This window comes from Triturus cristatus, chromosome 1_2 (genome assembly GCF_964204655.1).
Source record: "Triturus cristatus chromosome 1_2, aTriCri1.1, whole genome shotgun sequence".
Lineage (NCBI taxonomy): Eukaryota > Metazoa > Chordata > Amphibia > Caudata > Salamandridae > Triturus > Triturus cristatus.
In genome coordinates, this window is record NC_140580.1 from 580,025,369 (window position 1) to 580,039,188 (window position 13,820).

A 13,820-nucleotide genomic window follows, 5' to 3' on the forward strand; every position below is an offset into this window, starting at 1 on the left:
ATATACTTTCCAACAGCATAGTTACAATAGAGGGCAGTATTTGAAGATGCAAAAAAGCTGCTCTGCAGTTATCAAAGTGTAGCTCATGCAGCAACGGTTCAAGGTAACGTTTCCGTGTCAAATTAAAAAGATTACAAAAGAGCATAAAAGGCATCTTTGACTGAGTAGAACCGCTGACACACAATCGGCATATTTGCTGCAGTCTAACCTTTTGGTGTGGCTCTTCAGAACTGCCTCGTGCCAGATCTGTACCTGGCTAGAAGGTACCATAGAAACTAGGAACTACCTGCAGATAACGTTGCAATCCTTTTTGACTGATGATTGGCCAGCAGGCCCTTCTAGATTTTTTCTTCAGTTCAGTATCTTCTCTTTTGTTTACTCTTAAATCAAAATAAGATGTATTTACAGTGAGCTTATCCGCATACATTATCATCTCATAAAAAAAAAAAATTCTGGTTTGTCAGTCTCAATACGCAGTTTTTAGGTCTCGGCCTAACGTAAGCAGCGCATGCGCTGCTCTTGTCTTATGAGGCTTCTTAGAATTGATACGATTCCAGAAGCCTCGTCCCAGCTCCGCCTTCAGTTTTGATTTGTGCGCGTCGTTTGCCGTCACAAATTATGCCGAAGGCAGTGCAATGATTGCATGCAAGGCATGTCAATCGCTGCTTGTTGCCACCCTATTTCCTTTTAGCCACGCCCAGTGGGATTGGCTCTCTTACCGCGACGTGACACAGAAGATTTAGTATTAGCTTGCCGCACTTTCTTTTGTATGCTTGTTTTTGTTGGTCCTTATAGCGCGCACACACCACTCGCGGGCTTGACTACACGCCCGCTTTCATTTTCACCGTTGCGGTTTTATTATTTTAATTTGGAGGCCACATGTCTTTTAACTAAAAGCCCGCTTTCATTTTAAATTAAAAACGTGTTCCTACATTGTGATTCCGCACTTTCTAGCGCGCGCACACCACTTGCGGGCTTCACTACATGCCCGCTTTCATTTTCACCGTTGCGGTTTTATTATTTTAATTTGGAGGCCACGCGTCTTTTAACTAAAAGCCCGCTTTCATTTTAAATTAAAAACGTGTTCCTGCATTGTGATTCCGCGTGCGATATAAATAAAAAGATTTTGACGCAGAAAGAGTTAAGGCGGAGAGAAACGTTTCCTTCGAGATTGAACTCCCCTGTGAGATGCTGACTTCCCACCCTTGCCTTTCTCTTTGCTGGTGGCAGCTTTGTGTTTTTTGTAGATTTATATGGCAGCTCTGACCGCAAGGTCCCCTCCCCCATAGCAATCTCGGAGAAGAATCTTCGGGTTAGGTTAAGCGTCTGATGGTGACTCGCTTCAAATACCAACCAACGGGAAAGGCAATAACGCCTTCAAAATGTGAGGCCTGCGGTTTCTGTGCCAGGCAGTCTCTATGGTCTGCGAGCCCTGCTGTGCTCTGAAGCCACCTCCGATGCCTGCCTCTGGCTCCAGCCGCAGCATCCTCGGTGAGCTGGGGCTCCGAGATGCGCTGACGTAAGCCAGGAGTTTACGCTCTTTTTATCTCTTACTGTTTGCTATACCACCACGAAACTTCATGGTGACGCGTGATCTTTACTGTTAGACAGTTTAGGTCAATACATTCCCTGTTTTTATTTTTATGGAGGCATTTGCGGCTGAGACTGATTTTGCTCGGGTGAAATGCTTAGGGCTGTTTTTATTATTTCCTAGCACCGTGTTACTTTGCCAGCAGTAGATTTAATGCATTCATTTTCTCAGTGCCATCTTTCGTGCTTTTATGAGTCTTTTTTTTATAATTACAAGGCTGACACAAACTCGTACAGTATGTGTTAGTTAAGGATGTTGTAGGGCAGGTAGGTAAATGCCTGACTTGCCCGTACTGCAAATCATACCTGCGTGAACGAGGGCTCAGCTACACTGGAAGGTCGAATGCTGTAAAATCTGTGTAATTTTTTTGCCACTAACGGTATCCGAGCAAACATGCTTTCGAAATGGTATTCTTAAACAGTGCTTCCGGGTTTGTTGGAAGAAGTCCAGTGGACATGAATCAAAGGGTGATATTAAATTGTTTATGTAGGTTTAGTGGTGTGCAAGCTGGTTAGGTGTGAGGACGATCTAACAATTCGTTGGTGTAGGCATGACCACCTGCTGTGACTCAAGCTGTGCCATGGCCCCATCTCTCTTGGTTTTATCAAACAGAAACTTTCAACATGTTTCTTTCTGTGAGGCACGTAAGTTTGTGAGAAAATTACAAATTGAAACTGTTTAAACTAAAGATGCTGGCACAGTACATTAATGTGCACCTGCACGAACTGCCTTTAAAGTGCACGTGTCTTCAAAAGTGCCTCGTCTCGTAGTGTCTTCGAAAGTGCCACGTCTCGTAGTGTCTTCAAAAGTGCCACGTCTCGTAGTTTGCAAGTGATTCCACTTACACGCCGAATATCCACCCCACTGTTCTATTTTGTACCTTTTCTCTCATGTAAAGTAACTGGTTGTATTGTACAGCGCTCTGACACCTTCGGCTAAAGTCCGGGCTATATAAAAATGCATTAAATAAATAAATAAACTGTGTACCGCTGTCCCTCTCTCTGGATGCCAGAGGCTGGTTGCCATCCCGACGTTTTAGTTTTGTTGGCAGTAGTGTATGCCGAGGAGAACATCAGGAGCAGGGTGTTTGTCTGTCTGTCTTCCTGCCACACATAAGCAACTATAATCTTGTAGATGTCATGTAAATATGGATGATGTTGATGGCACATTGTCGGCTGTTCCTCACCTCATGGGAATTCTTAGGGCAAGGGTAGCATTTTGTAAACTGCATTGATGTTGTTTCTACATTAAGTAAATAGTGCAGCACAGGAAACGAAGGAGAACTGTGCTCTGATTTTGGGATCATTTCTTCCTAATTGTACAGACTTTACGATAACGCCTTCAAAATGTGGGGCCTGCGGTGTCTGTGTCCTTTCAGACAGAAAAAAATTGGATACGTCTATTCTGAAAGACCACACAAAATATAAATAAAATGCCAACAAATAAACAAATTCCTTTTCCAATCATAGTAACTCCAAAAACATCTTTGCAGCCTAGCGCAGTTATACTTAATCAAAAACTTCAAGTAGTGCGACGTAAAACAGAGAAGAATAATGCACCCCCGAAAGAGTAAAATATGAGGGGGAGAGAAGAAGTCAAACCCAGGAGAATTGTGGGCATTTCTTTCAACAGCACGGCATTCCTCATATAAATTGTCCGTGAAATCAACTGCTTACAGTTATTAAAGATCCAACCAGCCGATGGCAGTAAAGTGTGTTCTCAGCAAGGGAATCTATTACCAACACTAGGCTGCAAAAGCAGGTTAGTCATTCCAGGCCCGTCCCTCTAGTCAAAACAGATTGCAAAACCATTTTTCGTAAGAACATTGACTTCGCTACACAGAGAGGCAGAATCCTGACCTTGCCCACATATTTCCCTACAAACACTTCGACGTCTATTTAATTTTTAAATCCAGCCAAACTCACTTCCCCCATATGGTAGATCTTGTTTAATTTACTCTCCCAGTTTAAAATCACAGCATCTTTTGAGACTTGCGCTTGATAAGTGCAGGTCGATTTTATTTTTGTGCAAGGTCTGTTTTCGAGTCTTTTTAGGTCGAGGACCGTCCGGTCTGCTGAAGGCAGAACCGGAAGTCGGAGAATTAATGTTTTGGAGAAGAGGGGCTTGCACCCGCCCCTCTTCTCCCCTCTTCTCCATTGGCTGGCCTCTTGAATGCTGGCCAGCCATTGGAGAAGAGCTTCGTCACTCCGAACAGGCCCCGTCCTTTTTGGATTCGGGGGTGTGTTTTTTGCTACTTTTCTCATTTTCTCCTCCAGCCAATGGCAAGAGGAGAGAAAAGAAAAACACGCCCCCGAATCCGAAAACGCCGCTGCCTTTCTCCGAGGCATTTCTGCTTCGCCTCGGAGAAAGGCGGTGGTGTTCCTGGCGTCCTCTCCCCCTGCTGTTGGCTCCCGTGTTTGGCTGCTGCTCTGGTAAGGCAGCATTCGTTATCTAAAAATAGATACGGACCCATGCACTTGTTTCTTCCCGGAATCGAGTTTAGGGTTACATTTTTGTAGTTTCTCCGGAAAATTGTGGTTTCTTTCTTGGAAATATTTATTGATCCTCGTTAAAATGAATGCAAAGCTTTATTCAGTTGAGGGAAACTGTCGACTCTGCAGCCCAAAGAGGTTTAGCTTGCCTTACCGCCTTCCTCCTGTCCACAATTTTTCTTTGATACTGCTTGTTTAATTTTCACAGCTGTATTTGAAATATTGCGCCCGACTGCTGGAAGCAGGCGCTCAGAAGTGCCAGTGCTCGCCCGGAAGTGCCCCCAGTGTCCAAAAGCGCCTCTGGAAGGGGAGAGCGCGGTGCTTGGCAGGCACAACGCGGGTCTCGAGCATTGGCAGTTCAATGTAAACAATAACACATGAATCGGCCAGCCCCTGCTGCAGCCGTAGTAGAACACGCGTGAGTGATGTGGCCCAGAGCAGGAGGGGTGACATTACACACGATTTCTACTCCTGCTTAGAAGTTTTCGTAGCGTAACCCCAGTGACGTGTCCCAAAATACCATGGGAGTTATTCTGGGGAAAAATTGAACTTGGAAAGAATTAAGTTCAGATTTTTTTTTTTTAAACAAGCCCACTAAAAATCCGAGCATCCCGTGTGCCGTGTAGGTCTTGTTAGAAAGGACACACACGGTCCAGCACGCCACTGTACAGTTACACGTCTGAGTATTTTTTCTATCGACGGATGACAGGTCCCTTCGAAAAATTATTGCATCATCAAGAAAAAAAACGTACTACATATACCCTTAAGCAAAGGGAATTGGTCAGGCATATTAAACTGTGTTATAACAAAGTGCATCTATGGCTAATTTAATGAACAATTCTTTATTACCTGTATGATTTCTTCCGTTCTTTAAAAATCGTCCTCTGCTGTGTAAATAAATGTATTTTTTTAACTAGAATAAAGGGCGCATCTTTTTTTCTTATTTGCGTGTGGCTCATGTTTTCAAAAACTCGACATGATATATAGTCTTTTTTGCTATGATTCGATTATTTTGTGTCACTTTATTCATGTTTGATGTAGCGCTGTTTTCTCCATTGGGTGATCCTCTAGGCGATCTTGTTGACTAAAATAGTTTTTCAGATTGTGGCTCCGTCTCCCTAGCACAGTTGGTCTGTAAGAAAAAGACTTGCAACTCTACCTGTATGTCTTACTTTTGGCAGCTTACGTTTACTATGCTAAATCACACGTTACAAAGCTGTTTGTACATATTTGTACACCGGTTTTCTCTTTGGGGCAGTATGTTTTCTATAGATCAGGTGTTTTAAAGAACACAAACCATGCTTCATGTGCAGGTCACTGTATATTTGGAATGCGTGCACATTGGGGGAGTAAGCAAGCAACTTCTCTTTTTCTAAATCGTTTTTCTTTGCTCCCCTACTTGAAAAAATGCAAAATATCACTTGTTCACAGAGCGCATCCACTAATATTGACATTCTGTGATATTTGCCATTGTAAATGGTCTTTTTCCGGGAGTAATGTGGACTTGTGACTGATTTGTGGCCTGTGTTCCACTACCACCTTTGACACGTGACTTACCAATTGTGTGGTTCTGGGCATGTCATGCTATTTTCCTTTTGACATTCATTGTAAATGTGAGTAGTGTAAACATCATGTACTCGATCCTACTGGAAATAACCTCGTTGCATGTACCTCCCTCCCTACCGGTTGTATCCTGTCTAGTGTCATGGTGACCCCTCAATCTCTTCTGTTCTTTCTGAGAGGCTCCTCCTACTCCGTTTTGTTTTCTTTGTAAAACACCGTGCTGCTTCAGGGAGTTATGTCAGTAATGAGGAAGACTTTCAACCAGTCCTGATTGTTTTTTTTTTTTCTTTTGCTTTCAGCAAGAGCAATAAACATGTTGGGACTTGTCACTGTTATCTCACAACTGCTTAATTTGATCAAGTGGGGCCAACCAGTACTGATTTCTAGGGACCAGCTCTTATTTTTCCTCTCACAGACTTTGATCTTGAGCAGCAGAGAGAGAAACACAATAGCAGGGGAGAGAAGGATGAAGAGAAAGATGAAAGCAGTGCCAAAGGAAGAAAGCCGGGGGGATTTTTTTTTTAAAAAAAGCACGCTCTTGATCTTGGTTTCTTTTTCTTTTTCCTTTTTTATTATATATTTTTTGAATATGAGAAACAGAGATTGGATTTCTAAAACGGTAATCTTTTTGGTTTGTATCAAGCATTTTACCCTTTTCTTATCTCTCCGATTCCCAAACACACAAATAAGAACGCTGACCAGTTCTGTACCTATGCATGCACTCCGACCATCTCTGGAGTGACTTGTATTTTAGGCTGGCTCTTCTCCGTTTGAGGCATGCTTCCTCCCCCACCTGTTGAGAACAGTCTTAGACGGCACCGCTTGCACTATCCGGGCAAGGGGCGAAGAGATGCGCTCAGAAACCACGTCCATGTCCCATTTATAATCACAAATGAACACTTAACGCTGGGTATAAAGATACCTTACAATGTACTCTAATCTATTTGGTTACCGTCATCGATGCTCCACTTGATCCTTGGCGACATTGTGGGAACATTATACATCCTCTTTATATTAGAGGAAGCTTTAGATATATTTACTTTCACTCCAGCACCGCTATATGCACAGTACTCTCAATAAAGTTCAATTGACGCTCCTAAGATGGCCGCCCTCCGCCGCATTTTAGCGTTTCATGTAACAACGCTATGACGATTTGCATTAATACGTAACACCAAGTAGGCATAACCACAGGAGCCAGAGCAGGGTTAGGATGTCCGCTATTTGCGCGCCACCCTTTTGTAAGTAGCGTCCTTATTCGTCTAAAATTGAACAGTTTATGAAGAGGCCGGTAAGATTGTATGACTTGTGCTTATGTTTAGATGTGTGCGGCTGCCCGCCTTTTGTTGATTTTATTTTCACAGAATCGAGCAACGAAGTGCTCATTTGGCAGACCCGTTGGCATCGGACCTCATTACCAGGGGGGAGTCAGGTTTGTGTGATGTCAGCCTTGAGTGTCATGCGATGTGTATCACACTACTACTGCGATGTCTTTCACGTTATGTGAAGTGTACCACCCTGACTAAGCTACTAGTATGACACTAATCTATCTATATTTCTACATCGAGTACGTTTTTTCTCTGTATTGCTCGGTGGTCCCGGGATGATGCATTTTTCAACATTTGTTCACTGCTAGCAGCGGGGCTTCCAGAAGCGAACGTTTTCCATGTTTCGGTTTCTTTTTAAGGTCTGGGCTACTTTTAATTATCTGGCCTGTCTTCCCTGCTCTCACGTTTTGAAAGACGTGTAAGGAAATAACACTAGAACGTTTTTCTTTGCAACATTCTTGAGAGAGGGGCTGTACCTCGTGAAGCACTGAGAGCCACCGAGTGCTGTTTGAATTTTAAGCTCGGACTGAAAGGGGTAAAGGGGCAGAAGTGGGTCAGAAGTAGCGATCAGTGCTCGCATTTGAGAGTGATTAAGCTATTGACATTGTAAATAACAATGCCGTTTCTTTAAACGTTTTAAACACAAAAACATAAACAAAAATAATGTCATGAGCAATGCCAATAGCTTTAACTTTAACAATGCCGAGACCATTGCATTGTAAATGCTTGTTTTTTTTTGCAAAGGTTGCTTTCAAGTGACGTAGTCCACTAAAAGCTACATACATGGCTACACACCACTGTGCCCTGCATGGTGCCTGCTAGGAGATGGCCCCTCGGGCTTGCAGCAGAAAACAAAAGTTTGCAGGAGGTTCTTGCATTAAGGGGCTTTTATACGAAAACAATTAGATCAGCTAGGAGAGGATGGGAGGACGCCTGCTGGGGTGACCTAGTAATGGCTGCTAAAATGGGGGATATTACATTATTCTAGAAAATAATTGCCAACGGGAGCCAGTACTCAAACCCCCAGATTTACTGCCATCTGAACCCAGGGGTTTGGGTGGACTATTTTACCAGCTTGTATGAACAGCCTGCTACTGATCTAACAGAACTATTTACCACACCACCACAGTGACCTCCTCTGATCCCTACTTTTCCTTTGAGGATACTAGAATCACAATCACCTCAATTAAACAGGGCAAAGCTCCAGGTCTAGACAAAATCCCTGGCGACTTGTTTGGCCATGATTTGTCTGTATGACCCCTCAACATCAACTGTCTGACCAGTGCCATAGCTGCCGGTGCCCCTATCCCTGATACATGGAAAGGGTGGAAATCATCCCCATTTTCAAAAAGTGTGATCTGGGGCTTCCTGCAAACTATTGGCCTATCGGCCTCCTGGATTCCCTCCAGAAGGTGTATGCCAGACAACTGTTAAATAAACTCAATGATTGGATTGAGGGTACTGAAATTCTGACCCGATACCAAGCAGGATTAATACCTGAAGTTTGCACCATTGATCAATTCTTAAGGCTGTTGGTCATCCCCAGGAATACACCAGACTTAGAGCAGGACACATCTATATTGCATTTGTCGACCTTGGAGCCATCTTTGACCTGGTCCACAGGGGGCTGCATTGGGCATCTTTAAAGGATCTGGGGGGTCCCCGAGGCTCTGCTGGCCCAAGTAATAAGTCAACACAATAAGATGATGGACAGAGTTCTGCAGCATTTCAGATACTCACCCCCAGTCACAGATCTGGGTTGAATCCCTCATCGTTCTTCTGCTCACCCCAAAACCAGTCCCAGGATGTTTGTTTCCAGTCTAGGTTTTACACTGTGCATCGCAAACACAACAAGATGATGGACAGAGTGCTGAAACTTTTCAGCCACTCACCCCCAGTCAACAAATCTTGGTTTAATCCATTGTTCTTTTGCTCACTCTGTCACCCTAGTTTGGACCCAGCCTTATGTAAACCAGTCTTGGCCCTGTTCCTCATGGAAACAGTCCAGCCTAAACTGCCAGGCCAGGTCCTCCCTGGACTGATAACAAGCATCCTGGGACCTGTTTCGCGGTTTCACCTCTCATCAGCCGGGCTAGCTTGAATCCAGTGGCAAAGTGAGCAAGGGAGCCACGTCTGGGCATACCCTGGCTTCTTAGGGCGAACATAGCAAACACAATAAGATGATGTGCTGAAACTTAGCAGAATTTTCATCAAATTTATCAGCCGTTTTATGAGATTTTGTTGTTTTAGGAACTGTGTTGCTCAAATATTCTGAGGCCTCTGAAGTGACGTTATTTTTAAGACTTCAGTTTCCCACTTTTGTTTAGGAGTTCTAGATTTATATTTTTCCATTATGCTCTCAGATTGGATGTTGCATGTATGATATATTTATGTTTGTGTTTATATTTGAGTGGCTATTTTTATGCGTGGCTATTTAAATGCAACATTTAATAACTTTTAATAATTTTGTACCAAAGAAACCTTATAGTATTGACAGTCGGGTATTTGTGTCAAAATACACAGTATTCATAGTTGTCACTCAAGAGTTACTTTAATTTCTACTATCCTTCTAAATACAGATGATTAAAACTGCACACATGCGGAACCTTAATTGACACTTTTGTGTCATTTACATGTGTTTGGCAATTTCAGAGCTTCTTTTGAAAAACAACTTTTCTAATTTTCTTTTAGGCAAATCGGGGTGGCCTATCTGACAGCCACCAGCACTGCATTGGCAACAGCTGTAGGACTCAACCTCTATACCAAGGTACAGCATGTGCTGCTCCAGTATGAATGAAACAATGAACTTAACATTTGTAAGCTGCTCGAGTTCTGGTGCACTGTATTATATCAGTGAATGCTATTTTTAGACAGAAGGGTGACTGAACAGGTGGATTTGGAACTGGAAGATCCGTGCACAACTATTGTAAATCCAGTGAGCTCTATACTTCTTGTAGAAGCATATTCAGAAAATGTATCTTCCCCAAAATTTCCATTTGAATTTTTGAACACAAATTAATCTTTTACTAGTTCAGTTTATCTTAGCCCTATAGAAATGTGTCCTTAGTTTGTGCATCTCTAATCTCTGGTTCGTTGCCTAATGTCTTTGTTATGTGTCTGTAGCTTAAATCGTTTAATCTAATATCGGTAGCAGTGTGGTATGACAAGGTAGAGGGTACTGTGTTCAATCTACAGATCATTTTTATAACACTTCAGAGTTCACATTTAGATAAGAATGACTGAAAGCGCTGTTTCCTGGTGTCTCGTGTCCTGATGCAGGGGTTGCTTTTTTAGCATGGGCTCAACTGGCAATCAATAGGTTGCTGATGGACTAGTCGTTTAGCAGAATCAGTTAGTGAATCTAAAGCTTCAAGGCATTTTCCAATCTAGTAATACTCTGCTTGTTTGCTTTTCATGCCCTTAAAAGTCCAGCGGTGCCTGTTAAGGGTCACTCAGTCTAATTTGTTAGAAAAAGTATACCACTGTGTCCCGGAATTGTTTGCTTTATCAACAGAACTCCTAATTCTTCCTTGATCTCCGGAAAGGCTCTTCAATAGCCCCGAAACGTTCTATTTTATTTTTGTAGTCCCTAAAATCTCTTGGACCTACCTCTCTTTGCTGCCTACTACATACTGCCCCACCAGCACTGCAAATTCGTATTCTCAATACCTCCCTGGGCCAACCTTCCTCTTCTTACTTGACTGTTTAATGTGCATCTACCATCCACTCTCTCCCTCTGAGGGCAATTGTATTTCTGTTAGCTAAGCCAACCTTGTTGTGGGATGAAAATCTGATGGAGAGATTGGCTAGGAAATATTGCCAGGAGTAAGTCTAAATTAGTAGACTTGGTCTGCTAATGGACAACATCAGATGTCGGTGGTCAATAAAGTGGATACTTTAAAAGCCGCACTGTAATGGCCAGTCCTTAAAATTTCTTGCATGTTTATCTCTTTAAAACTCCTTAGAACACTAACTTTGTTTTGCAATTGTGTCTTCAGTTACATCTATGTAATATGAATAACCACTTTTATTTCTGTCACTCTGATCGTTGAATTAGCTTGTTATATGCAGTTAAATGGACTTCCGACTGTATTTTATGGTGCTTGCTAATCAGAGGAGCTTGTGTTAAAATAATGTTGCTGAATTAGTGTACGCATTTGTTGTGGCTTTTGGTTTGTGAGGGCGTGCTCTATATCAGACCCTGAAACTGTCCCACTTTTTAGGGAATTTAGACCTGACTGGGGTAGTCCTTGGAAACCGTATGAAAATGTTTTTGCAATTTGCAGCATTCATCTTTGTGATTTGTTTGTCCTTTTTGCATAAATGGTTTTATTTTTCAAAATTATTTACACAGTGTTTATGCATTGTACCATCCATTGTCCCTGTCTTTCTTCTGCCTGCAGAGAGCGCCCCCTTTAGTGGCACGTTGGGTTCCCTTTGCTGCAGTAGCTGCTGCTAACTGTGTCAACATTCCTATGATGAGGCAACAGTAAGTTTTCCTGAACTCTACTCTATTTCGCTCTGCCTTGGCATTGGTTTCCCCTTGAGGTTCTCTCCCCTAATCCACACTCCTGACAAATACCTTCCTAGGGTAGGGCACCAGGTCCTTAGAGTACAGGATCAGTTTGGTAAATATCACCAGAACTTCTGAATTAGTCACCCTCCTGTAGTCTCAGTAGCACCAACTGCAAAAAGCACAGAATTTCTTGTTTTTTTTATAAATAAAATATTTGTTTATGGAGTGTATTTATGAAGTGCAAATTTAGCTCCAAAGGGCAGCTGGGCAATGTACATAGAAACAGGATTTATAGCCACCATGTGAGGAGAGCATACAGATACAGAAGGCATCGCAAACACCTCATCACAGGGGGTGCTGTGGGGACAGAGATGGATACCATATAAGAAAGCCCACAAAGAGTCTGAAAACGTAGGCATTTACTGAGTTGAAACAATTCAATAGCAAGTTTGATGTGCAAAGGATTCTTGTTCCAGACTTTTGGTCCATGGGCATAGAAAGGCTGTTGGTGTGTGCCTTCTCTCATTGACTCTTGTATTTATATCTTCCCCAGGCAGGTGCTTCTTATAGTGTGGGAACCACTGGGCGTGTTGAGTTTTGAAGCAGCACACTCAGATTTACTCAGTTGTAGTGCCTTATAAATCACACATGCAGCTTGCTGTAGACCTTGGTTGGAGATATGTTGAGCTGCTGCATGAAGATTAGTTTTGATGTCAATGAGGACTTGGGGAGTCCAGTGAATAGTGTGTTGCTTCCGTCGATGTGAGATGAGAAGAAGATGGACAGACATTTCTAATGAGAGAGTACTGTTATCAGTGCTTTCCCATTACAAATGTCTTTCCATTTTAAGCACCGGATAAGATGGGTCCTGTTCCATGGATTACAAGTTCATTAGAGTGGAGAAGGGTTTGTTCACTGATGTTTGCTAAGCTGCTAAGGCTTTTTTCTTGCTATCCTCCTTGAGGACATAGATGAGTCCTTGAGAAAAACCAGGGATTTAGTTGCATGTTACAGACGGCAGGAAAAGTAATCAAAGGTAACATTGTTAAGCCACTTACAGATTTAGCGCTTGAGAGTTCCTCCATTATTGACAAACTTGGTGTTTGTTTTGTTGAGTTTCAGATACACTGCAGATAACTATGTTCTGTTGAGGTCCCGGCAGGATGTGAGTTTGCGGGTGTTGTATTATGGTATATTGAGGTATCAGCATATTTGTGGATAGTGATTTCTTGTTGATTGAATAGTCCTCCCAGCAGCCCCAAACAGATGTTGAACATTATGAAAGCAAGTGTAGGTACCAGAGGAGCCACACAAGACACCGTATGGATGGCGCTCTGGTGGATTCCATTTGCACATATTGTTTTCGGTACAAGAACTGTAAGATAATTGCATTTAATTTGTTGTTGGTGATGTCCATGCTTGAACGGAAGACTGGTTGGTTGGCGCCCTCAAAGGCCGTTGACAGACCAAGTAGCATCAGGAGACATGGTTTTCCATTATTAGTGATTGAAAAGACGTCCTCTACAACCTTCATGGTTTAATTTTCTCTAATTCGACAGGGACCAAACACAAAATGTTCTGTACTTCAATGAAGGACAAAGGATTGTGAGTGGCAGACTTGCGTGTTGCTTGATCTATGTGCTATCATGATAAATACTGAGGGTAACATTAATTTTAGAGATGCATTTGGTTTGAAATCTGTTGACAAGATAGCATAGGAATGACTGGTCTATAACCATCAGTTTATTTTTATTTTTGGAGAGTCGCCAGGAAATAACCATGTTGATAGTTGAATAACTACTCACACAATTTTAAATGCTATGTGATTTTGCAAGTAAACAAGCCCCTAGCTTGAAACTCTGCCCCCTACATTGAAGGACAGAATAATCGGGGATAGAGGTTGCAGACTCCAAAAATCAAAAAAGAGATCAATTCTGATCATCTGCTGGATGGGTGTCCACCATTATGGAAGTTGTACTAATGATGACAGTATAACAAATCCAGCACAGGAGAATGGTCTTCATTGATTTGCTCAGGGCTCGAGAGGTACCTTTCCTTACATTTTCTATGCATGTTGTATGGATGACACCTTTCCTGGATTGATCGGCACAAAAATATCATGAGACACAGGAGGGTCTTGTTGGTACTTGGGACTTAAAGATAGACTTGGCCAATGAGAATTGAAAAGGCACTTGGTCCCTTTAATTAGGGGAACAAGACCTTTTTGCATTTAATTGTTATTTGAGGGTGTAGACCTTGTTGAGTAACCCTAACCACCTTCTTTGATGTAACACCCTATGTAATGTGACATACAAAGCATTCTAAGACACATA

At 42.4% G+C, this 13,820-nt stretch overlaps 1 protein-coding gene across 5 annotated transcripts in view; it reads left to right on the plus strand.

Annotated features, from left to right (window-relative positions):
- SFXN2 (sideroflexin 2) overlaps positions 1-13,820 on the plus strand; it is a 158,217-nt gene that overhangs the window by 78,416 nt on the left and 65,981 nt on the right. For all 5 annotated transcript variants that reach the window (XM_085606545.1, XM_085606543.1, XM_085606544.1 and 2 more), the window contains 2 exons: positions 9,663-9,738; positions 11,375-11,460. In XM_085606545.1, coding sequence (XP_085462671.1) covers positions 9,663-9,738; positions 11,375-11,460 — 162 coding nt within the window. The remainder of the gene's footprint in view (positions 1-9,662; positions 9,739-11,374; positions 11,461-13,820) is intronic.